Source organism: Talpa occidentalis, unplaced genomic scaffold (genome assembly GCF_014898055.3).
Source record: "Talpa occidentalis isolate TD23 unplaced genomic scaffold, MPIMG_talOcc4v2.1 talOcc4.11, whole genome shotgun sequence".
Lineage (NCBI taxonomy): Eukaryota > Metazoa > Chordata > Mammalia > Eulipotyphla > Talpidae > Talpa > Talpa occidentalis.
In genome coordinates this window covers 36,557,277-36,582,175 of record NW_023601104.1, presented here as the reverse complement: position 1 = coordinate 36,582,175, position 24,899 = coordinate 36,557,277, and the positions used below count along the sequence as shown (strand labels likewise).

The 24,899-nt window shown below is 42.1% G+C and overlaps 1 protein-coding gene across 3 annotated transcripts in view; it reads left to right on the top strand.

Annotated features, from left to right (window-relative positions):
• Window positions 1-24,899, top strand: part of ADPGK (ADP dependent glucokinase) — a 29,726-nt gene extending 4,827 nt beyond the window's left edge. The window contains exons 2-8 of one of the 3 annotated variants that reach the window (XM_054688647.1): window positions 2,799-3,024; window positions 6,833-6,895; window positions 13,880-14,000; window positions 18,152-18,348; window positions 18,910-19,008; window positions 21,664-21,786; window positions 22,573-24,899. In XM_054688647.1, the coding sequence (XP_054544622.1) occupies window positions 2,799-3,024; window positions 6,833-6,895; window positions 13,880-14,000; window positions 18,152-18,348; window positions 18,910-19,008; window positions 21,664-21,786; window positions 22,573-22,746 (1,003 nt within the window). In that variant the 3' untranslated portion in view covers window positions 22,747-24,899. Of the gene's footprint in view, window positions 1-2,798; window positions 3,025-6,832; window positions 6,896-13,879; window positions 14,001-18,151; window positions 18,349-18,909; window positions 19,009-21,663 lie in introns of all 3 variants that reach the window. The other 2 variants (XM_037502889.2, XM_037502888.2) reach the window with 2 other exon arrangements.

Genomic DNA, 24,899 nt, shown 5'->3' with positions numbered 1-24,899 from the left:
TGTTTGTCCACTGCTTTGCTTTACTTTCCATTTGTATTGTCTGTGTTGTCTCCAAAATCATAATCTTTTATTGGTGTCTTATGGAAATGTGAAATTTGGCCTGTGTATCAAATCAGCATAATTTTGCTTTCTGGTTCTTTTCCTCCCATTTTTTATTTCCCCTGATACTAAAGCACCAAGATAATGTGCTAGTTTACATTTTGGGATGTTATTGAATCGAGGTAAGTACAGAGAAGGAATCTCGCTCTGGTTAAAGCAAGTAAAATATAACATATAGAAGTTCTTGAATTGGTATCTGGCACATAGTAGATGTTCAATGATCTTTAATTAGAGTTATCAAAAATTTTTCCTCTGTAAGACTTTTTTCCCCTGCTATTCATGATATGATTAGGTTGTAGAATACTCCCAATAATAACTTTATTTATTTAACTCAGCATTAGTTCTTTTCAGTTTCATTTTGTTGCAAAATGTGCTGACTGTTCCTTTTAGTTTAGTTTTTTGTTTTAGTTTTTTTTTTTTGTAATTTTTGCAAACTTCTCCCATCCTCATTTTTAAAGAATCAAACTCTTAAGGTCTCAGCAGAACTAGAGTAGAGGCGATATAGTTATTGAGGCCATAATTTCCAAATATGAGTTCCCTCTGTATCTGAACTTCTTGCTAACCAGAATCAAGCCCCAAATCCATTGGGATACATTTTCTAGATAGGCTATTTGGTGGGAATGGTTTTCTTGATATCCAGACTCATACTCTGTAAAGCCTAGGAACCTATTGGAGTCTCAGAGTCCTAGATACCAGGTTTTCTGCTGAGATCTCTACCCTTCAGACATCCAGTGCTGTGTTCAGGAGTAATAAGGGAGTAGAATTGAACCAGGTTTGTTGGATTATTATGCAAAATTGTGAACGGCATGTGTTTTTAACATTTTTTAAAGCACCTGCCCCATATTCACCAGTGTGTTTATGCAGTGAAAGGCATAGCAACTTGTAGATTATGCCTTTCCAGTTGGCCAGAGTAATTACAGGCAGACCTTGTTTTACTGCACTTCTCTTTATTGCACATTGGAGATCCTGCTTTTTTTTTAATAGATTGAAGGTTTGTGGCAACTCTGCCTTGAACAAGTCTATTGGGCCCATTTTTTCCAGCCTCACGTTCTCACTTCATGTCTCTGTCACATATAATGTATACTTTTTTTAGACATAATGCTACTGAACACTTAATAGACTACAGAATAGTGTAAACATAAATTTTATATGTACTGGGAAACCAAGACATTTGTGTCTTGCTTTGTTGTGACACTTGCTTTATTGTGGTGGTCTGGAACCAAACCTGCAGTATATCTGAGGTCTGTCTGTTTGTATGTCTTTGAGTTGAAAAGAATTGTAAAAGATTGAGAATTTAAATGCTGTTCAGTATCCAAAAAACTTTTCAAAAACCTGGGATCCATATGATAAGGATGCAGTCAGTTGTGCTTTAAAAAGGAATTGTCTTTCCCTTGCCCTTGTCAGCCTTCCTTGAGTAATTTGACAATATCTAGCCTACACTTGAGCCTTTTATAGTTTGTTCTTTTAAAAACTATAAAGGTAACACGTGCTTGTAAAATTTAGAAATGTGTCTAATAAAAAATGAAATTCCTCTCCTTTACTCCAGTCTCATTTCCCTTGTTAGATTTGCTACATTACAATATTTTGGGGACAAGAAATTTTTGAAGGAGACCAGAAGGGAAACATATTGTCCACTGAATAGCTAATATGTCATATATTAAAATCCAGTCCCTTGGGACCTCTTCATTAATTTTTTACTTTGTTTTCAGAACTGCTCTGAATTAACCCAGAAACCCAGCCACCCTGGTCACCAGGAGCTGTCTCTCTTAGCCTGCTATGAGCCTGCTCTTCTGAGGCTGGAGCCACCTACATGGCCATCCTGCCTTGCTACTGTGAATGACCTCCCCAGCAGGCAGAGGTGGCTGCAAGCGCAGGAAGACACCTTCTAGCTACCCTCATTATTTGACCCTTCTCTTTTAAGGATGGATTTAAGCCAAAAGACACTGAACATAGAAGTCAGAACATTTTCATGCACACATTACCAGTATGCCTTAGTACTTTATGATTACCGTACAAGTATGCAGCACTGGCTTCTTAACTGTAAAGTTCACAGACAGGTCCCATAAATACCTGCCAGTTGATCAGTTGTTTCAAGGCCTCAGTCTTTAAGGCACCACCCAGTTCTTAAGAGTTTCAGCTGGGAGTATTTCAACATTTAGGTACTTAGTGTATCTTACCAACACCCTCATGGGTCTTTGGAAGGAAGGAGTGTGATACTTAGCTTTTGACCGAAACTTTTATTTTGCTCACTCTGCACCAAGCAGTGTTCCTAAGCATATGTTGTTTACTCGTCACAACAGCTCCATGAGTCAAATACTCATATCCTTTCATAGATGAGGAAACTGAGACACAGAGAAATTGAAGTGCGATGCCAAAGTCACACAACCAGTGTGAATTCAGATAGTTTGGCATTTTCTCAGAAACTTTATATTTGTACCATCAGAAAGCTTCCTTCTGAAATGCTGAGCACCTCTTTGTAACTAGCGTAAAAGTTTTCAAACTGTGTTGTGTTACTGAGACATGGTTTCAGATAAAGTAATCTTCCTTCTGCTACAAGCTGTTTTCCAGTTCCGGTTTCAGCTCAGCTACATCTTGTTTTCTGTTGGAATATGGCTCTCAGAAACATTTCTCTGCCAATAAATGCAGAGCAGCTGCCCTAGTGCTTTCCTTCACACCATCTCTTTCCACCTTCTCTCCAGAGTCAATGCCTGTGTGGATGTCGTGCTCTCGGGGGTGAAGCTCTTGCAGGCCCTTGGCCTGAGTCCTGGGAATGGGAAAGACCACACTGTTCTGCATTCAAAGACCCATCTAGAAGAGACCTTCATTCACTTCATGGGGAAGGGAGCAGCTGCGGAGCGCTTCTTCAGCGATAAGGAAGCCTTCCACGACATTGCCCAGGTGGCCTCAGAGTTCCCAGGAGCCCAGGTCTGTTGGCTTAGGATGCCTTAGGCTGGTGGAAGATAATTGTTCCTAGAAACAACCCAACAACTTTTTCCTCCAGTTTGCACCAGAAGGGGTCTTCAGTACTGCAGCGTCTTCCCTTTTTGTAAAACTGTATCTGATCTTCCATGAATCGTACTGCTTCAATTCAGCCAACACTTCAAAAGCATATTTACCAAAACCTTGGTTCTGATTCATCCATTAAATTGTTTTCTTTTCATATTACCCAAGTTCGAGCTAGGAAAGTATGTATTCTTAACTCATCTGGGTATTGTTTGTATTGTGGTGACTTGCACTATCTTGATATGGCTGAGTTCTTAGAGCAGGAGAATAAGATCAAACCCACCAAGAACTGGTTCTAGTCTTCCTGGGAAGGAGGGAACTGGGTTCTCACCTCTGCTCTTAGTAAGCTGGTCCAGAGGAAGGTTTCTCAATGTCAACACTGTTGACATTTTGGGCTGAATCATTCTTTGTTGGGAGGGCTGTCCCACACATGGTGAGGCATTTTGCAGAATGTCTGCCTCTGCACGCTAGATGAGTGGCATTACCCTTAGTCAACAGTTGTGACAGCTGAACACGTCTCCATGCAACCTCAAATGTTTCCAGGCTCTTGAGAGGGAAGGAAACAAAATTGTCCCAGGTTGTAATTGTCTCAGACCTGAGCATGCACCAAAATTACTTGAAGGGTTTTTTGAAACACATTCCTGAGTCTTCCCAGAGTTTCTGCATCTGTTGATATGGGATGGCACCCAATAATTTATCTTTCCAGCAAATATCCTACTCACTTATGTTAATGCTGGTGGTTCGAGGGCCTTGTTTTGAGGTGTGCATCTCTGAATACCTGTCAGAGACAGAGAATCTTGTGGGAAGGGGGTGTCTGTGCCCGCCTGGTGATCACAAAGCCCTGGGCCGGCGAGGTCCAGATATCTCCCGAGGCTCACACTGAGTAAGAGGCCGTGCTGGAAATAGCAACCTGCCAGGGCTTGTGCCCTCACTTGGCACATCTGCTGCTGCAAGTGCCCTCATGCCCCGTGAGAAGCATTTTGGATTGTTTATTTAAACATTTCTCCAACACCCCTTGCCTCCATTCTTACTCACCTATAATCTTTTGCATGGACACCCCAGTCTGGGTGTGGTTTTCACTGGGGAAGCTTTTAATGCCATTTTTAATTGGTACCTTTCTCAGGCCACCCTTTGAAGTTTTTTTTCCCCTTTGAAGCTGCCCATTTGAACATTAGAAATGAGCACAGGCTTAATCCGGCTGAGTTTCCAAAGCAGCAAACTGTTAAAATTTAAGTTACTATCATTTTGACTATTGAGCTCGGTAGTGAGGTGCTGATCTCCTCTAAGACCCTACATCATTCTAACATAACAATTGTATTTAAATCACCTATTGATTTCTGTTCTCTTTTACCTTGAACTCTGCCTTTTGTTTCATGATGCGACAACAGAATTTTTACAGACTTTATCTAGTTTTTTTGACCACCTGAGTTATTTCTTAACATTGTGAAACCTGGGGCCTCCCTGGTGGTGCAAGGGGTTAAGACGCAACCTATGAGGCTGTCCGCAGCCACTGCAGCATGAGTTCAATCCCTGGCCAGGGAACTACCCACATGGCACAACAGACTTCTCCTGACTTGCCCGCTACTCTCCTCAGCAGTGTATTTCAGTCAGTCTGCCTGTTTTGTTTCCCACTGTCTCTCGTGAATCCTCTCACCGCCCACACCTCTGGCCTGTACCCCAGTTCTTGTATGCATCAGTAAATAAATCTTTTTTTTAAAAAATTGTGAAACCTAACATATGATATGTACCTTTCACTACAGTGACATTTCATTTGGTGCCTTTTCAAACTCCCTTAACGTAGAAGGCAGATTGGCTGATAAACAGCAGTGTATAACTGTTATATGAAAAATCCACATCATAAAGTCTTAATATTTTCCCCCGAGATTTTCAGTAAATTCTTATCATTCAACTAATTAGGGCCATAATTCAGCAGATATACGGAAAGTTTTGAATCTGTAGGAAGCTGTTACTATCCCTCCCTGATCCAGAAGTTGACATAATAAACCTTGTTCAGCATCTAGAATGAATTATTGTAGTCTGTGCCTCTGGATGGAACTGAGGACTAGGAAGGTAAGGTAGTAGCATTCCACCCAGATAAGACTCTTGATTTGGCTTCTCAATTTTCACAGAACATCAGTCCTTTCTTCTGGTGGTCAGGTTTCCAAAACATATGGATCCATCCTTAGTCAGTGACATAGAATACCAGTTGAATACCTGCTCTACCCTGCAAGGTCCTCAGCTAAGAGATGGGATTTTTTTTTTTAAAGATTTATTTATACAAGCACTGGGTACAGTCAGAAGTGCGGGACGGTGAGAGAATTCACCAGAGCCAGAGCGGGGAACAGAACAGGCAGATGAAATACACTGCTGAGGGGAGCAGTGGGTGGCAGGAGAGGTCTGCGCACCATATGGGACCCTCGCCGGAGGCCGGGGATCAAACCGGCGCTGCAGAGGCTGCGGGCAGCTTCACAACCCTGTGCTCAACCGCTGCGCCACCGGGGAGGCCAAAGAGATGGGATATTAAGGAGAAAACATTGTCCATTATTAGGACCCATTACTTTTAATATTTATTTCCAGGAAATTCTTGGTGCGTTCTGATGTTTCTGTGTTTCCTCCTTTGAGCACTTGTTGTATTGAGATAGTTTCTACCCTGCAAAAGTTAGTCATGTACCCTGAGGGTAATAGCCCAAGTGAACAAGAGGTACTCATTTAGAGAGCAGGCGTCAAGAGACCTGTAAGGGGGCAGGGAACAGGAGGCGTAACAGCAGTGGCACTGCAACTGACAGTTGAGACGTGGGCAGGGTTTTACCAAGGTCTGAGAAGGGGCAGGTGTCCAAGTCAAAAGAACAAGAGTGTGCAAAAGGCCCTGAGGCACAGAAGAAAGCCTACTTGGAGTGCAGCACAGAAGGAAAGAGATGAAGGTTGAAAGGAGAGTCGAGGGCAGATGGCCTGTATGTTTCAGAAGAGTGATTTTGTTCATTATAGTAGTTACCCAGTGAGTCTCAGAGGACAGCAACATAGTTTTATACTCACTTTATTTTATTTTATTTTAAAATGCACTTAACTTCCTCCACCTTTTTTTTTTTTTTTTTTTAATAGATGCATGTTTTATTTATTTATTTGGTTGGTTGGTTTTTTGTTTATACATGCACTGGGTACAGTCAGAAGCGCGGGAGGGTGAGAGAATTCACCAGAGCCAGAGTGGGGAGCAGAGCAGGCAGAAGGACCGAAGTACACTGCTGAGGGCAGCAGCGGGCGGCAGGAGAGGTCTGCGTGCCATGTGGGACCCTCCTCCGGTGGCCAGGTTGCAGCCGGGGATCGAACCGGCGCTGCAGAGGCTGCGGGCAGCTTCGCAACCCAGCGCTCAACCGCTGCGCCACCGGGGAGGCCCTTTATACTCATTTTAGAAGGATTATAGCATGGAAGACCTGCCCACACTTCTCATTTCTCTTTCATTTGTTCTGGCTGCCTGGAAGCTCAAAACCAAATTTGATCTGTGGTCCAGACAATTATACTAATTTTCATAGTTAACATGTTTGTTTTTTTCACATTTCCTTATAAATTATTGACTATTAGCATATGGGTTAATGTGTTACTGTCTTTATATGTGTGTCCTTGATGTAAAGTCACTAACTTTTTTTAAAAAAAACTACAATAAGTGAAAAAAGTGTTAAACTTGGGTAACATAGTTGTGCTAAAATACTGTCTAAAACCTTGAATTCTCTTACAGCACTATGTAGGAGGAAATGCAGCTTTAATTGGACAGAAATTTGCAACCAACCCAGATTTAAAGGTAGGTCAAATTCCCAGATAAAATGCATGCCTTTCATTAGTTTTAATAATTTTAGGAGCAAGAATGAGTTTCTGCACCTTGATTCAACTTATGAGCCGCCTACTGTGTGCCAACTCCTGGACCTGTTACTAGGAGGCAATATAGTAATTGTAGGAAAGCAGTAATAGCTGATACTTCCTGAGTACTTTCTGTGTGTCTGATGTTGGTGGTGCCTAGATACCGCATTTAATCCTTGCAACAACTCATAAGGCTAGTTTGTACTGTTGTTGGTGCTGTTACTGTCTCTCCTTGTGCATGAAGCTTGAGGCATAGAGAGGTTTACAGTGAATAAAAATGAAACTGCTCACACTAGACTCCATGTTCATAAGTACTAAAAGGTTTGTTAGTAAAGAGCCTGAGACGGGAGATTATGCAGTGATGACAGAAAAGAGTTGGCTGTATTGGTGAGCCTGCATCCCGAGTGTTGCAACATGGAAGCCATTCGATGAGGGATCAGCAGTGAAAACTTAAGTCTTAAACAATTTGGTTTAACTAGAATTTAAAAATTACTGCTGTTGGGGCCTCCTTGGTGGCTCAAGGGGTTAAGACGCAACCTATGAAGCTATTTGCAGCCACTGCAGCACAAGTTCGATCCCTGGCCAGGGAGCTACACACATGGCTCAGCAGACCTCTCCTGACTGGCCCATTGCTCCCCTCAGCAGTGTATTTCAGTGAGTCTGTCTGTTCTGCTCCCCACTCTGTCTCTGGTGAATCCTCTCACCCCCCACACCTCTGGCCTGTACCCCAGTTCTTGTATGCATCAATAAATAAATCTTTAAAAAAAAATTTACTGTTCTTTTCAAAATAACATATGAGTAAGATTTTTTTTTTTTGTTTTTTTTTTTGTTTTTTTTTTTGTTTTTCTGTGAATGACAGTAGGTCCTAGTGGAGAGACCAACAGGGAGGTTATTGCTGTGGTCCTGGTGCAGAATGATTAAAGTTTAGATTACAGCAACCAAAAGAACTATCTAAAACCTACTAAAATGGAATCACTCAGTGCTATACTATACATGGGGGCACAGGAGATAGATTTAAGAAGATGATTCAAAGTAAATAAGCTTGAGATGTACAGATGGGTGTGGCTCTGATGATCAAGGGGATCATAAATAGTCCTCTAGTTTGGGGGAGCAGCCTAAAAATAGAAATATGGATTAGCAGCACAAAAACAAAACCCAGAGAGGGACCCATTAATACAGATAGATGAGCAGCAGTTTGAGGGGAAGAATTCCTGTGGAGCCACAGTATACTTAGATGTGGAAAGCACATTAAGGTCTGAATATTCACATTTTAATAAGAATTAAAGTTCTCATGAAATATTAGGCTGGAAAAAATAGATTCTTTGCAGTCATGATCTTTGCATGATTCTTTGCAGTTCCCAAATAGAGAAGATTGGCAATTCTAGGGCTTCAGAATATTCAGAATATTTCTAGGCTTCAGAAATATTACTATTAATGGATAGAAGAGACAAAAAAATTGGTTATAAACTTCATAGAAAGAGCCCAGGCCCTTCCCTGCAGAATCCTGGACATCTGTATAGGTCCCTAAAATGCCACCTTGCTGACCCTGAAAACCAATTCTGGTACCCTGGGATGACAACACCCTGGAAGTCTTAGGTGAGGACAACATTGAACTTTCCACACTGACACCCCAGGGACCAGCTTTTGCTTTTGGTCTCTGGAGAAGCAGGGCCTGGGACTGGTTTGATTCAGAAGCATTGTGGTTAAACAAACCTGACCTTGGTTGGAGTTTGAGGGGATAAAAAGGACTCTATTTTGCAGTCCTCACAACAGTCTGATAAGTAAGATATCATCACCCCTTTAAAGATGGTAAAGAGGGCTTCCCTGGTGGCACAGGGGTTAAGCACAGCACTGTGAAGCTATCCACAACCTCTGCAGCACGAGTTCAATCCCCGGCTGGCCAGGGAGCTACCCACATGGTGCAGCAGACCTCTCCTGTCTCACCCGCTGCTCCCCTCAGCAGTGTATTTCAGTCAGTCTGCCTGTTCTGTTCCCCACTCTGTCTCTGAATTCTCTCACCCCCCACACCTCTGGCCTATACTCCAGTTCTTGTATGCATAAATCTTTAAAAAAATAATAATAAAGATGATAAAGAGATCCAGAGAGATTAATGTGCCTGAGGTCATCAGCCAATAAATGACAGAGCCAGGGTTCCAGTGCCAGGTGCTGCCATGACTTTATACCCTCTTTTATACCTCTTATAATCTCTCTCTCAGAGATTCAGTTTAATTTTCTGAAGTACTTCTCAATCTGGATAAAGTAATCATCTAAAACTACCCAAAATTAGAAGTAGGTATTTTTCAAAGATAATCACAATAATAGTACTAATATAGTTCCTACTATATACGAGGCACTGTATTAAGTGCTTTACATATTTTTTAGCTCATTAAATTCTTACAACATACTGTAAGGGAAATCCTATTATTATGTCTATTTTGTACATAGGAAAAATGAGATATGGAGAAATTGAAACTTCATACACCTAGTAAGGCCTATAACTGGGATTTAATCCAAGTATTTGAGCCCCAGAGTCCCTAGTCTTAAAGAGTATGTCTCAGAAATAGATCATGGTGATTATAGCAAAGAGACATTTAGTCGAATGGTGGAATAAAAGCAAGATTGCATGGCTGGGAGCAGTGCCTTTGGGAAGTACATTTGTGTGACTTAGCCACGAATTAGGAATAATGTTGGATTTGGTCAAATGCAGTTTCTGCATCAATTGAGATGACTATGATTTTTGTTTGGTGTATGGCAATTACACTCATTTTCAAATGTTAAACCAACCTTGCATCCCTTGCAAATTCCATTGGTTTTGATGTATTATCCTTTTTTCTGTCATTGGATTACCTTTAATACATTTTGTCTAGAATCTTTGTATCAATTTCCCAGAAGGATGCTGATCTATATTTTGCTATTTTTGTGTATGTCTGTTATTTTTGGCATTGGGGGAACAATGACTTCATAGAATAAGTTGGGAAATGTTTCATTTTTTCAAAAAAGAGTATGTAGAGTTGGTCTTGTATCTTCCTTAAATGTTTATGGAATTCACTAATGAAGCCCTGTAGCCCTGGAGTTTTTCATGTGGGAAGGTTTTTAATGACAACTTTGATTTGCTTAATAGATATAGAAAAATTCATTTTTTCTCTTTCTTGAGTGAGTTTCTAAACAGTTTTATCTTTGAGAGAATTCGTCCACTTCATCTAAGTTGTGGAATTAGCATAAAATTAATCATAATATTTCCTTCTCCAAGATCTGTAGATACTGCAGTAATACTATCTTTCTTGATCTTGGTAATTTATGTCTCTTTTTTTTTTTCTTGATTGATTTGTCTAGGGGTCTATCAGTTTTACTGATCTTTTCAATAATGAGCTTTCTGTTTCACTGATTTTTCTCTCTTGTTTTCCTCTTTTGTATATCATTGGTTTGTTTAATTTCTTCTTGTGCTAGTTTCTTCAGGGAGAGGCTGGGGTCATTTACTTGAGACCTTTGTTACTTTTTGTTATAGGTGTTTAGTGCTATACATTTCTCCTTAAATACAGTTATAGCTGCATCCTACAGATTTTCAATCACTGTTTTAATTTTCATTCAGGTCAAAATGCTTTCTAATCACATTTCTTGCAATGGGTCCATCTATGCATAGGCTATTTAGAAATGTGTTGTTTAGTTTCTACATATTTGGGGCAAGGGTCCAGATAACATTCATTTATTGATTTCTCTTAATTCCTTTGTGGTCAGAATATGTTTCTTTGACTCTTAATAAAAGTATTGAAATGTTTTAATGACCTCGAGTATGATCTCTCTTGAAGGCCCACATGCACTTGAAGCATGTATATTCTGCTGTTAATGAGTGAAGTGTTCTTAAGTGTCTTCTTCTTTTCTATTTCACCAGTTTGTTTACTTGAATTTGACTAGGTTGGTTGATAGTGTTGTTCAAAGTCTTCTGTCTTTTTACTGCTTTCTGTCTTCTAGATTTATCAATTATTAAGAGGTATTAATATCTCCATGGTATTATGGATTTGTATATTTTCCTTGCCTGATCTATAACTTTGCTTCTTGTGTATTTGTAAATTGTTATTAGCTGCATAAATGTTTGATTGTTACATCCCCTTCATTAGTTGATCCCTTTATCATTGCCAGAGATAAAGAAATCCTAATATTTGCCCCAAAATCTGTTTTGACTAAAGTAGCCATTCCAGTTTTCTTTTGATTAGTGTTAGCATAATGTATCTTTTCACTCCTTCTGTTTGTGACCTGTTTGTGTTTATGTAATATGTATATTGTATATAATATAGTGTACACATATATACATTGTACATGTGTGTATAACTATAATGTACTTCTTATGGACAGCATAAAATTGGGACTTTTTAATCCACTTTGACAGTCTTTTTTTATTGGACTACTTACATTTAGTAAGATTATTGATGTTATTAGGTTAGATTTTTAAATATGGCATTTGTTTTCTATTTATCCCCCCTCTTCATCCTCTTTTTCTGCATTCTTTTGGGTTATTTTCTTCTATTTCACATTATCTTTTTTTTTTATTATTTTTAATTTGTTATATTAGTGGTATTTTAGGGTTTATAGTGTACAATTTTAGCTTATCACAGTCTACTTTCAAGTGATACTGTATCGCCACGTGTAACATAAGAATTTTACAGTAATGTGCATCCATTTCTGCTTTCCATTTTTGTACTATTACTGCTTTGTAGTTTACATCTACATATATTGTAAAATTAAGATTATCTTGTTAATATTTTTCTTTAAGCAGCTAATCATCCAATATATTTAAACAACACCTTATGTCCTTATCCAGAATTAGCATTTCTGGTGTTCTTCATTTGTGTAGTTCTGTATTTCCATTGGTATCATTTCCTTTTGCTTGAAGAATTCCTTTAGTATTTCTTGTAATGCAAGTCTGCTGGTGATTAATTCAAATTTTGTGTATCTGGAAATTAAAAAGGTAATTTACTGAACATTTGTAGAGCATACTCAGTTTCCTCTTGTTGGTTAGAAATCACTGTCCTTTCACAGAAACATCAATTCCAAAGAGCACCTGCACCCCTATGTTTATAGCAGCACTATTTACAATAGCTAAGCTTTGGAAACAACCCAAATGCCCAAAAATAGATGACTGGATCAAGAAGATATGGTACATATACAGCATGGAATATTACTCGCATTCAAAAAAGATAAACACATGCAGTTTGCAGCAACATGGATGGAGCTGGAAGGATCAATGATGCTCAGCGAAATAAGCCAGAAAGAAAAAGAAAAATACCAGATGGTCTCACTCATAGCAGGAATCTTGAAAACTTAAATAAGGGACCAGGGAAAAGAATAACTATAAGAAAGAAAATATCAAAATCAACAAACAACTATGAACCAGAGACACTCTATGTGGGGTAGGGGGCGGGGAAAGGAGGCTTAGGGTCAAAATAAGGGGGTTGTAATTGTAAGGGGAATATAAAAATAAAATTTAAATAATAAAATAAATACATAAATCACTGTCCTTTGTTGCCCAGTGTCCAAATTTTTTAAAAACATTGTTTATTTTGTCTGGCTAGGAGGGTGGATCTGACCCTTGTTATCTCATCCTGAAAACTGAAAATCTAGCTTAGAGCTAGATTTTTCCTATGGGAACAAAATAAAGTTGTAGGGTCAGGACTTTTCAGAAGTGGCAAATATGGGCATGTGTCAAGTTAGAAAGGGAGAGGTCAAAGGGAGGCAGATATATTTTTACCCAGAAGCTAGGATTTCTTAGAAATGTGAACATGCCTCTTCAGAAAAAAAAAAAAAAGCAGTTAATTAGCAAATCCAGATGCTCTCGAGGCTTCTGGGTAGGGCGTATAAATCTGAAATGGTGTTGGTCATCTCTAGGGACTTCCTTTAAATCCTGGCCCAAGCCCTCATTGCGCATTGGTGTCAACTTTGTTAGCCTGACTGTGAGTGGGGCACAGAACTGGCATGGTACACACAGCAGATGTGAAATGGCTTCCAGAAAGAATAGCCACAGAGAGGCCCAACTTGGAGTTGAAGAAAAACGTTTTGGAAAAGCTACAGCACACTTTCCCCCATACTTTCCAAACTGAGATGCTCTTTAATTCTCATATTTGGAAGGCAAGCCTGTTAACATAACTGTAGTAGAGAGGTTGATCCCACAGATTAGGCCGTCTGATTGTTGAGGGTATTGCCATCCTGAGGCTCTTTGCTGTATAAAATTCAAACATTTGTTTTCATTGGCAATTTTCAGCAGATAACATCCCTATCTGTTTACTATACAGGTTATGAGTAAGAAAGTGGAGGAGAATTGTGTTAGTCGGATAGACTGCCACAATATAGGCTGAGTGTTTTAAACAACAGAAATTTATTTTCTCACAACTTGGAGGCTGGAAAGTCTAAGATCAAAGTTCCATCAGGGTTGTGTCTGATGAAAGCTTGCAGTGGCCACCTTCTGACTGTGTCCTCCATGGCCCTTTCTTTAGTGCATATACTAGAGAAAGAGATCTCACCTCCTTTTCTGTTGGGTTGGGACCCCATCCAGATGACCCCATTTAATCTTAATTACCCTCTCTCCAGATGCCATCACATGGCAGTTAAGCTTCAGCATATGAATTTGGAGGGATAGAAACATTCAGACCCTAATGGGGTATATAGAATTTGGAGGCTGCATTGGTACCTGTATAACTTGTGTGACTTGAGTCTTTTGTCGGCCTCTCATTTCTGGGTTCATATCCTCTGGAGTCCTGACCCCTGATAATAGCCTTTTACTACCTTCCTCCATACTAAAAGCTTTCAAAATTAGATTTGGAGTTCATTGTTTTGTTGAAGTGAATAGACATGGCTTGGATATACCTTTTCAGTTAATGCCAGATTCCATGGGTAAAGGCATGGGTCTTCTCATAGACTTCGTTTTGTTTGTCTCCAGGTTCTTCTTTGTGGTCCAGTTGGTCCAAAGCTGCACGAACTTCTTGATGACAACGTATTTGTTCCACCAGAGTCATTGCAGGAAGTGGATGAATTCCACCTCATTTTAGAGTACCAAGCAGGTAAGAGAAATGAGTAAGTAATGGTGTAAGACTAGTCAGGGGATTGTGTATTGTCAGATTGGGGTGTAAAAATTATCTTTGAAAATTGTCAGGGTTCCGTTCTTGCCAGACCAGACCAGACCCGTTTTTTGTCTGACCCCGTGGTACTGCTGAGCTGCTACTGGCCATGGTCTGGAGGAAGAGTGCTGGCATCTTGCAGCACTGCCCAAAACTCCCAGGTCCACAGTAGTCCTAACCCAAGAGAAATCAGCTTGTAGGAAAGCAGGTGTCACGCATAAAAATGAAAATGCATTAAACACGCGTGCCCAATATTTTTCCTTATTACTGAGAAAAGAGAAGGGCAATGACATCTGCTCAGCTCTGCTGGATTCTGCCCTCGGCCTTGCTGGTCAGCTGTTACAAGCTGATTAAGATTGATTCCAGGCACCTGCAAACTTCTTTTGAAGCATTTTCTTTCCTTGTGTGTGTATGAAAGTGGAAGTGTTTTGTATTTAACAACACTTAATTTATTTCCCATTATATAATGTTCTGATTTTATAAATCAAATCAGCCCATCCCAGTAGATTTTGTGTTATACAGACTTGCAGATCTAATTTCTGAGAGAATCCTGAATACCTGAACATATTTTATTCTGTTTATTTGATTCTGTATGTTTGCTTTTATAGCTTTTCTTTACTCAGAACTCAGACTCTTGAATTTTGGTTCAGCATGTTACCAATTGGTTCCTTAAAGCAGCACTTCACACGCTTCAGTGAACTGCTTCCAAGTCAGACAATTAGGAGCATCTCGCCTTCTAGAGCCATTACCTTTAAAATAAGATGTGAAATAGAGTGATTTCTCTAAGTACAAAGAATTGCTTCTTGTTTCTTGTTCTCTTTGGGGTACTTACTGGAATGAGGAAGTTAGGAAGGGTCTGAAAATCAGGGACAGAATGTTGGAATAGACAGTTCACTTTTAAAGATGCTCAAGTTTTGAGTTTCTCTCCAGTTTAGTTTCCCCAAATGGGAAGTCATAGTCTTACTGCCTGCAGATTGAAATAGCGAGGATGAGAGATCATCGTGTCTCAGTACCGTGAGGGCCTAAACGCAAGGCGTGAATGGCTGTTGCCTGGAAGGGACTGGAATACTGCAGATGTGTCTTGGAGGTGCCTGCTGCTACTCGCAGGTCCAGGTTCATCTCACTTTCGCTGTGAGCACTCACACCATGAACTTGGGACCTGCCTGGTTACTGTAACTTTTCCTGGTGAGTAGAGTGGAGACTAGTTTCCTCCAGGAGACTTTGCTGTTATATTTGACAAACAGTGCCTTGGGTGCAATTAAGACAGCACAGCTTATCCTGAAAGGAAGTTGTTTCTACCCTTGGAATGACAAGCTCACTTTTCAGTTTTTCTTTTCTATGCCCCATTTTCTCAGTATGTAACAGTGGACTTTCATTAAAATTCCTGTGAAGTTACATTGTTATCAGCCCCAGGAGGGAACCTAGTCTAGGGGTAGCCACCCTCTGGTCAGCTCTGTCCCCAGCTACTCTCCTCATGGATGAGTCAATTCCCAGAGAGGATTGTCACCTCTTTTTTCCTTCCAGCCCTCCCCCAAGGAATTTATTTTCAGGCATTGGGCTGGGGATCCAATGAGTCACTGTATAGCTTTTGTGAACTTACTAACCCAAGGGCAGGATGATAAATTGAGAGAAGGGAGCACTTACAGAAATGAAGTGCTCTGTGAGAAAGAGGGCAGCATCTGTCATTACAGGTTCACCCTGTCTGAGTTTTGGTCATTTTGCTTCTCAAGCTCTACATCAGCCCTGTGTCTGTGGAAACAGCCAGTGACCAGCTCTTCACATCCCTGCTTGTCTTTGCCTTGCTGAAGTCTGTTGATTTTGCTTCTGTCATTTTTTTTCCCTGTGGAAATGAATTGACTTTGAATGTTGTGGCTCTTTCCTGCTAGGTTCAGATAGGCAGTGCTTCTTAGTGTTTCACTCTGTGAAGCCCACTTCCAGGTCTTGCCTAGAAGTGGAGAATCCTAATGTCCTGTGTATTCCTCTCTCCAGAGTCTCGTTGCTGAAGAAATGTTGCATTTGAAATTTATACCCATATTTGTTGTCACAGGCATTTAAGTCATCAGTCTGATCTCACTCGTCTTGCTAATTCAGTTGTATAATTATATACCAGGAACAGTGAGGCAGTAGCAATATGATGATATGAAGACCGGGACGATGTCCTCAGCTCACCATTTACTGCAAGAGATGGACTCTTACACAAATTATTGCTAAATCATGTTCCAAGTCCTGTAATAGGGTACAGCAGTGGCTTGAAGGAAGTGATCAAATCTCTTGGGGGGTGGCAGGGTTAGGAAAGCCTTCACAGGGAAGGCTGTCCTGTGTTGGGTTTGTAGAGATGAAGCAGAGTTGAGATTCTGCTCTCATGACCCCTGGGCATTTCCTCTGAACAAATAATGAGACAGGGGCCAGGAGGTAAGAAAGGAATGTGGTATGTTAGCAAATATAACTGTTGTGTTGGAGTTTAGTAAGTAGGTAACATTTTTTTCTGCTTTCACAGATTTGTATACAAATGACTCAGATATCTCTCACAGGATTAGATTCAGTAAAACTAAACCCAAAGCAGAGGAAGGATGGGTTCTCCCAACCTTGACACCCTTGCTGTGAAGAGTCACACATGCACGCTTCCCCAGAGAGGCAGGGTTCTGTTGGAAGAGGACGCTCTGGAAAGGGGGAAGCAGGTTGCCAATTGCAGTTGGTAGATCAACCTGCATTATGAGGAAACCCTGTTTGAGGGGAAACTTTCAGAAGGAAATAGCAATATGTATGCTGGGAACCAATGAAAAACCAGGTTGCCACATACAGACTTCGATTTTGTAAATGGGACGGACCCTTTAGTGGAAGGAAAGCTGTGTAAGTCTGGGACCTAAATCCCTCCACTTCCATGCTGGTGGGGACCTGCTCCCTCTGGTGCTCAGGGATGGCCTCGTTTAGGATTTGCCCTACATGGTAGCAGAGCAGAGGCAACCCTTAGGCTCACTAAACTTCAAGATTTTCTGCCAAGTCTTGTAAAGAAAGGTGTGAGCCCTGCATGGGAACGCCTGAGCTCATGAAGCCTCACCAGGTGGGCTCCAAGAGCCCTCGGCCGCCACACTGCTTCCCTGCTTCAGGACTCAGCAGTGGCACGCTCCTCTGCGACTTGCTGCGTGGGGTCTTAAGCAGTAGTTTCCACCTATCTGCCCCTCAGTCTCCAGCGCTGGGGCGTTGCCACTCACACAGCACACACTGTGTCAGTAGAGTCTGATGGCGTGGCCAGTGCTGAGAACCTCTCCTGTAAGTGCATAGACTCCACTACCCTGCCAGAAGACCCACAAAGGTGGGGCTGTCTCCCTCTGCTTGGGTCAGATTAGCAGATGTCAAGTGGGCACTGTGACAAGAGTCAGACATCCTGCCTGCCCTTTAAAGAACTGGGGCACAAATCTGTGGCAAGTAGAGTTGAGAATAGAAGAGAGAACTCAAAGCAAAATGATTAATCATTTTCCTTAGTCCACCTTGTGGATGCTCTGAATAGTGAAAATGCTCCTCAGACTCAGTCAGCAACGATTTAGGGGAATGTAGCTCTTGAGCTCAGTCTCGAACAGTCCTTATTCCCAAGCAACTCACTTGGAGGAGGCCAGACACTCTTACCTCTGGATCAAGTGCCTGTAAACCCCCATGTAGGCCGTGGCTGAGCGAGGGATCTCAGGGAGTGGCTGTGAAGTGGACATGCTTTGGGACGCATGCCCCAGTATAGTGTGCTGGTTTGTGGAGGCGGTGCTCCTCCCTCCCTGTCTCTGGGAGCTCAGTGGACAGTAGAGGTTTCCTGGGATTGGAGGGGAGCTACTTGGCAGCCCTGAACAAAGGCACATAGCACTTTTACTATTTTATTGTCGGGTTGGGGTTTTGGTTTGTTTGTTTACTGCCCACCATCCTCCTGGATGCAGTCCTGTGCACACCTTGGGCCACCGTGGCCAGGGTCCATCACCAAGGACCAGCCTACCCAGAGCCGAGGCTCCAGTGAGGCCCCTGAAAGTACACCCCTCACCCTGCACCTCCACCAGCTAAGCGACTTAAAGCCTCTTCCTTTTCTTCCCATTGTGTTGACTGGGCTTTTCTAGGGGAGGAGTGGGGCCAGTTAAAAGCTCCCCATGCCAACCGATTCATCTTCTCCCACGACCTCTCCAACGGGGCCATGAATATGCTGGAGGTGTTTGTGTCTAGCCTGGAGGAGTTTCAGCCAGACCTGGTGGTCCTCTCTGGATTGCACATGATGGAGGGACAAAGCAAGGAGCTCCAGAGGAAGAGACTCGTTGAGGTAATAGCACTGTTAGAGAATTTCACAGATTTCAGCTGTGTTTCCTTCTGATTCCTGCCTCTCCTGGTTTTGCAGCTTGTGCTGCCTGACCCGCAGCCCCAATGTCCCAAGGACAAATCATGGCACCCGGCTCCAAAGCCTGCTTCCTGCCCCAGCGAGGCAACTCACAGTCTTCTTTCAGTCCTGGGCAGCAGCTTGAGTAGGACAGGTCGGAACCGCTTGCCCGAGTCTGCATCCTGGGCTAACCTGAACACGGCTGCTGTGTTTGTAATTTGTCTTTCGTGTTACCTGTATCATCTCATGTCACATCAGCTGCACTGCATTCCTGCAGATTCATGTACTGTGGGTTTAGTCCCCAGGAAGGGGCTGGCTGTGGGAGTGTGCAGAGCCACTCTTCATGCTCTGCGGAGCCTTACTTCCCTGTTGGGAAAAGCAAACCTCTGCTTTTCGCTGAGGCAGAGAAGGCAGTGCCAGGAGGCATTGCTCTCAGGACCTGGTCCCATCTTCATTTCTGCCTGACTTCTTGTTTCTAACGGTGGTGCTGTCCTCACCTCTCTGCAGGTCGTGGCCTCCATCTCTGACATCCCGACCGGCATTCCCATCCATCTGGAGCTGGCCAGTATGACCAACAGGGAGCTCATGAGCAACATTGTGCATCAGGTAACCGCATGGGCTGAGCATGGAGGACTCTCTGGCCTTAACCCTCACAGGCCCTTGCGGAAAACCACTTTTGTGTTTCGGCTCAGGGCCACCTCACCAAGCTGTGGATATCATGTCGCTCAGACCTTGGTCCATGGAGATCCAGATAAGGAGCCAGTGCTGTTGTGGGGCAGGCTCTCCTACTAGGTTAGAAATCCTGCAGTGTCATCGATGCGTTCATGGGCCATGTTTTTCCCTCTGAAAGGGGGAAGATAGAAGTGATTGCAGTAGAACTCAAGGGGGAAAACTGAAAACCCGGCTTGGTTGCTTTCAGGTGAACTTCAGGAAGCTCAGAGAAAAAAAAACTTGGGGAACTGACTCCCTCAGCACCAGGCATCAGGTGTTCAGCTCTTGCCTTTGGACAACAGTGATGATTAGATAAGGCCAGGACCATGAGGCTTTAAGAACACAACTTGGGAAACTTGGTTGGAGTACCAACTTTGGCACTCTCACTGCTTTGAGAAGTTAGACAAGTTATTAAACCTTACATTTTATTGTTATTTAACATTTTTTAAATGGGTAATATATTTATATGATTTAGAGCCCAAAATGCATTAAGAGATATACAACAACATATCCTTCTCTCTTCCCTTCTGTGCCCATGTCTCCCTGTTAGTTTCATCCGTAGACTCCAGAATTACTGTGTACATCCATCAGCGAATGTGGGAATATATCCTTATTTTACCTTTTTACCCACAAAAAGTAGAAGCATTCTAAACACTCTATTGTGCACTTGCTTTTTGTTCAATGAATACATTTCGGAGATCTTTTCTGTGTCATCACATGGTAAAAGGAATATGTGGGTGTGCCTGTTTTTTTAACCCAAACCCCCTTAGTGGGCATTGTGTTGTTACATCATTTGCTATTCCGTACACCACTGCAACAAATCACCTTGTACATGAATTTGTTTTGCCCATGAGCAAGTACCTATGTGTATAGAAGTACACTCTCAGAAGTACAGCTGCAGGATTAGAGCTTAAAAAGCATTTGTAAGTTTGAGGTTACCCATATGAGGATTGTACAACTATAGGTGCTTATTTCCTCATATCCTTGCCACTGAAATACAATTAAAAATATACATTCTTGGGGCCTCCCTGGTGGCGCAGTTGGTTGAGCACTGCACTGTGAAGCTGTCCGCAGCCTCTGCTGCGCGGGTTCGATTCCCAGCCAGCCAGGGAGAAACCCACATGGTGTGGCAGCCTCTTCTGTCCCACCAGCTGCCCCCCTTAGCAGTGTATTTCAGTTGTCTGCCTGTTTTGCTCCCCCCTCTCTTTGGTGAATTCTCTCACCCTCCCGTGCCTCTGACCTGTACCTCAGTTCTTGTATAAATAAATAAATCTTTAAAAAAAAATTTTTTTAAATATATACATTCTTACCAATCTGGCAGGTGAAAAATGGTATTTCAGAAGTGTTTTTTTTTTTTTTTTTTTCCCTTTGATAGACTTAACTTCTTAGGCAGTTTTAGGTTCACAGCCAAATTGAACAAATGTTGAGTTCCCATATACCACTGCCCCACACACCTGCAGTCTCCCTCTTGTCAATGCCCACTGCTCTGGGGGGTACCTTGATACAGTCAGGAGCCTACGTTGATAGATCTTCCCACCCAAACTCCCTGGTTACATTAGTGTCACTCCTGGTGTTTTTAAGTATGGCTTTACTTGCATTTCTCTCTTTAAGGTCGAATTTCTTCTCCCTTTTTAAAAACAAGCCATTTTTACTTGATTTTCTATGTAACTGTCCACTTAATCTAGCTGATCCTCAGTTGCTTATCTGCAAAATGGAGGTCACCCCTTCTTCCCTCAGAGGGTTACTGTAAGAATTAAATAAAACCTTCAACTCAGTGCCTGGCACTGAACATGGAGTAAATGGAAGTGGCTGTTACACTGGCAAAGGTGTAGGTCATCAATTGAAAGATAGTTAGCACGCACGCCCTATCTGCATGCTGCATACAGGGTTCACCTCTTGCATATTCACCTTAGATGCATTCCGGGCTTTAAGGAAAGTGCTAAGTAAAAAAGAGCATGAGGTAGGTATAGTCATTCCCCTTAAATAACAGGTTCAGTGGTTCCTGTTTGGTACCACTTTTCACAATGTTACTGCTAAATGCAGCCTTCCTGACCCACAAATGCTTCAGAGGTTTAGCCCTCACACGAGACTGCTGCTTGCTTTCTGATGGTGTTTACACAGAGCCGTCATGCCCCTGGCTGTGCAGCTGGGGCCTTCACCTTTGCACCAGCCGAAACCTTGCTGACCTTCAGGAACTGAGAAGCAAGTCCCCTCAGTAGCAAGAAAACCGTGTGTGCCAAGGTGAAAGCTTGGCACCACAGAAAACAAGTGCATCTCCCCGCTTTGTCTCAGCTTCACATGTGAAGAGAGGCTGGTGTCCAACAGTGTCACTGCAATTTTCTTATTTACCCAAGTGATGATGATGAAGGTGGAGACAGCGGTTTACCAGACAAAACAGTGCACTGTGATCGTCACCTCCCCACCACAGGCTTCAGGGCAGGGTCTTATGGTAACGAAGAAAAATGCTAATGTTAGTCTTTGGCTGTGTCCTAAGATGTCTTCAGAGCTAGGTGTCCATCAGAAAGAGACCTACCATTTTGTTTTTGTTAGCAGGTCTTTCCTGCTGTGACTTCCCTTGGACTGAATGAACAGGAGCTGTTATTTCTGAGCCAGTCAGCATCTGGACCTCACTCCTCTCTCTCCTCCTGGAATGGTGTTCCTGATGTGGGCATGGTCAGTGATATCCTCTTTTGGATCTTGAAAGAACATGGGCGGAGTAAGAGCAGAGCCTCAGACCTCACCAGGATCCATTTTCATACACTGGTCTACCACATCCTGGCAACTGTGGACGGGCACTGGGCCAACCAGCTGGCAGCTGTGGCTGCAGGTGCACGTGTGGCTGGGACACAGGCCTGTGCGACAGAAACCATCGACGCCAGCCGAGTATCTCTGAGGGCACCCCAAGAGTTCCTGACTTCCCACTCAGAGGAGGGCTCCAGGGTCATATTTAACCCAAATGAGCCAGTAGTAGAATGGCACAGGGAGGGAATATCCTTCTACTTCACACCAGTGTTGGTATGTAAAGATCCCGTTCGAACTGTGGGCCTTGGCGATGCCATTTCGGCCGAAGGACTCTTCTACTCAGAAATACACCCTCACTATTAGGAAGGTTGCTGTGGGTAATTTTCTGAGGAAACTAAAGAATTAATTCTTTTCTGAGGAAATAAAAATTAAAGGAATTAAGTGAGTTAGAGAACAGACTGAGCGTGTCAGAGCAATTTCTAGATCTAACTGAAAGATAGCCAAAGAAACATCCACAAATTAAACTGTATCAGATACATTCCAGCCTATTGACAATTACACAAAAACATTTCAGGTTTTGATCAAAATTTAGCTATCTACTAACAAGACTGGAGTTGTTTTTTTTTTTTGTTGTTGTTGTTTTTTATGTTGTGCTTTACAGAGGCAAAAACTTGATTCCCAAATCCCTTCTTGATTCAGCATCCTCAAATATTTTAGGCCAGATTTCTTCACCCGAAGAGCATGTCGGCTGGAGACAGCACTTCTTCCTCGCCCACGTCAGAAGTGCACACTCACAGCACTCAGCTCAGTGTGAGGTTCTCGTGTTCTCTCAGCTCCGTGCTCACAGCCAGGATCACAAATCCCATTCAGTGTTATAATGGAAATATTTAATGAGTGCACCATCTCTTCTCTGAGGACAGCGCCAAACTTAGGACAGTGCCACAAGCAAGGAAAAAGTCCCTCCTGTGCTGTACAGTCACAGTAGTGACTGGTGTTTTTGCAGGGATTGCCCAAGGTATGGTGGTCAGCGGCCTGGCCCCCTGCAGGATGGCATTATGCACTGAAGGACTGTGCCTTCCACCCTGGCTCCTGGAGTTGAAGCTGACTGGTTAAAGACACCAGGCCGGGGCCCCCAACCTCATCACCCTGCTCCGGATTTGCTTTCTGCTGTAGAAGACTGATCTACATTCATTCTGATCCTTGAAGGAGTTTGCTTTTACAACTGGAATATGCTTGTGTGTGTGTAACAGATCATGTGTGTTTACATTGACACATCACATCCATTAAAGAATTTGACCTCATGAGAGCCCCACGATCATGAATAATTGTGTCATGTTATGTATTTATTTTTTTATAAATCAAGAGACCTCTGTGTGCTTTTAAAATGTATTAAAAAAATTTTACATTTCAGGATTCCTGTCTATTTGTAGTTGATTTTGTTTCCACCACCTCTGTGGAGCCAGATAAAATATAAATCATTCTGAGGTTGACCTATGAATTTTGTTACTCTGCCCTTGAGGTGTTTGTCTTCTCCAGTATTAGGTTAGGTGGTGCTACACTCTGATCGTGAACTTTAGGACTGGCCTCTGCATTTTGAAATGAGAAGATAGTAGTACCACCTGGCCAAACCACTATGAAACAGCATTTTGAAAGGGTGTGGTGAGCCGCCTTAGCTTGCTGGAAGAGCAGTATAGACACAGCAGCTAGTGGCAGGCCTGCTTAGGTTTGGGTATTTGTATCACAACAGCAGCTTCTGGAATCTCAACGCTACCTCACATTCATTTATGACCTTTCCTCCCTGCTTTGGATAAAAAGAAAAGGATTGATTACTCCTTCAAAGGAACTTTAGCCTAGAAAATTATGCAACTTGAAATCCAAAGCAAGTAAGCTTATTAAGAAAATGTCTGCTTACAACCTCATCAGTCTCTGCCTCCAATTTCAATTAAAAATAATTAAACACCAACCTTATTTTTATTAGAAAGGCTTCAGTGAGATTTCTATTTTCCAAAGAAGAATTGGGATAACTCATTGTTGGTGTAAAACTTAAGACTTTATGGAGAGTACAGATGTGTTGTCCATGCGACCTTGTTCTTTGTAAGTCATTTACTCAGCCCCTGCCTGCATATATTCTCAGAGGTTCTCCATTTTGCACTGGTGATGTCAAAGACAAGTTCAGGAAGTATAGGCAGCACTTAGAGCAGTTTTTCAAAAGATGCTTCTTGAACTATCCACTCACTAAATCAGTTTGGTGGTTATCACAAAAAGTATCAAAAGTGCATCATGAAGTAGAGGGATATTACAAGTATCTTTCTGTAAAATTGTGTGTGCCTGCATGAGTGTGGAGAGGAATGTGTGCGCATCCCACAGTGAATCTCCCACTTGAGAGACTAAGCTCTGGAAGTTAAGTGACTGGGCTCCCTCCCGTAGGACAGTGTATGGAGAAGTTGGAAGTATGGGATAAATGGAACAGGTAAGTCTTTGGGGCCCTCAACCCTCTGTTTTGAACTGTATTTTTTAAAGGTTTCCATATATGATTTTATATGAAGAAAAAAAGTTTTGAAAGGATGCCTGGTTTAAAAAAACAAGCTCTCCAAATAGTGTTCTAATACTCATTCTTGTATACACTTGAAAGTGATTTAACTCCTAGGTAAAAACTCAAACATACAAGCCACTATCAGGCGATAAGAATTCAGCCAAATAGCAATTGTCTTTATTGTGTAGATTGCACATTATTCTTTCTGGCAAGTTTGAGTGGGCTGGAGATAATCATCAACAGAAAAAATCCAAATTGTATGCAGGGTTTTGATACTGGACAAGTTACCCTTGCTGAGCCTCAATTTTCTCATCTGTAAAATGGGCAAATAATGGGTCCTACTTTCATTGGGTTTTTATTAGAGAATGCCACACAAAGTATTTAGCACAGTATGTGATATATATTTAAAAGTTTGATAATTGTCAGTTACTGAACTAAACTGAACAGGCAATTTTCTGGGTCTCCTTAGAACTGTTTGAAGTCATTGAAAAGCTACCATGATGATTTAACA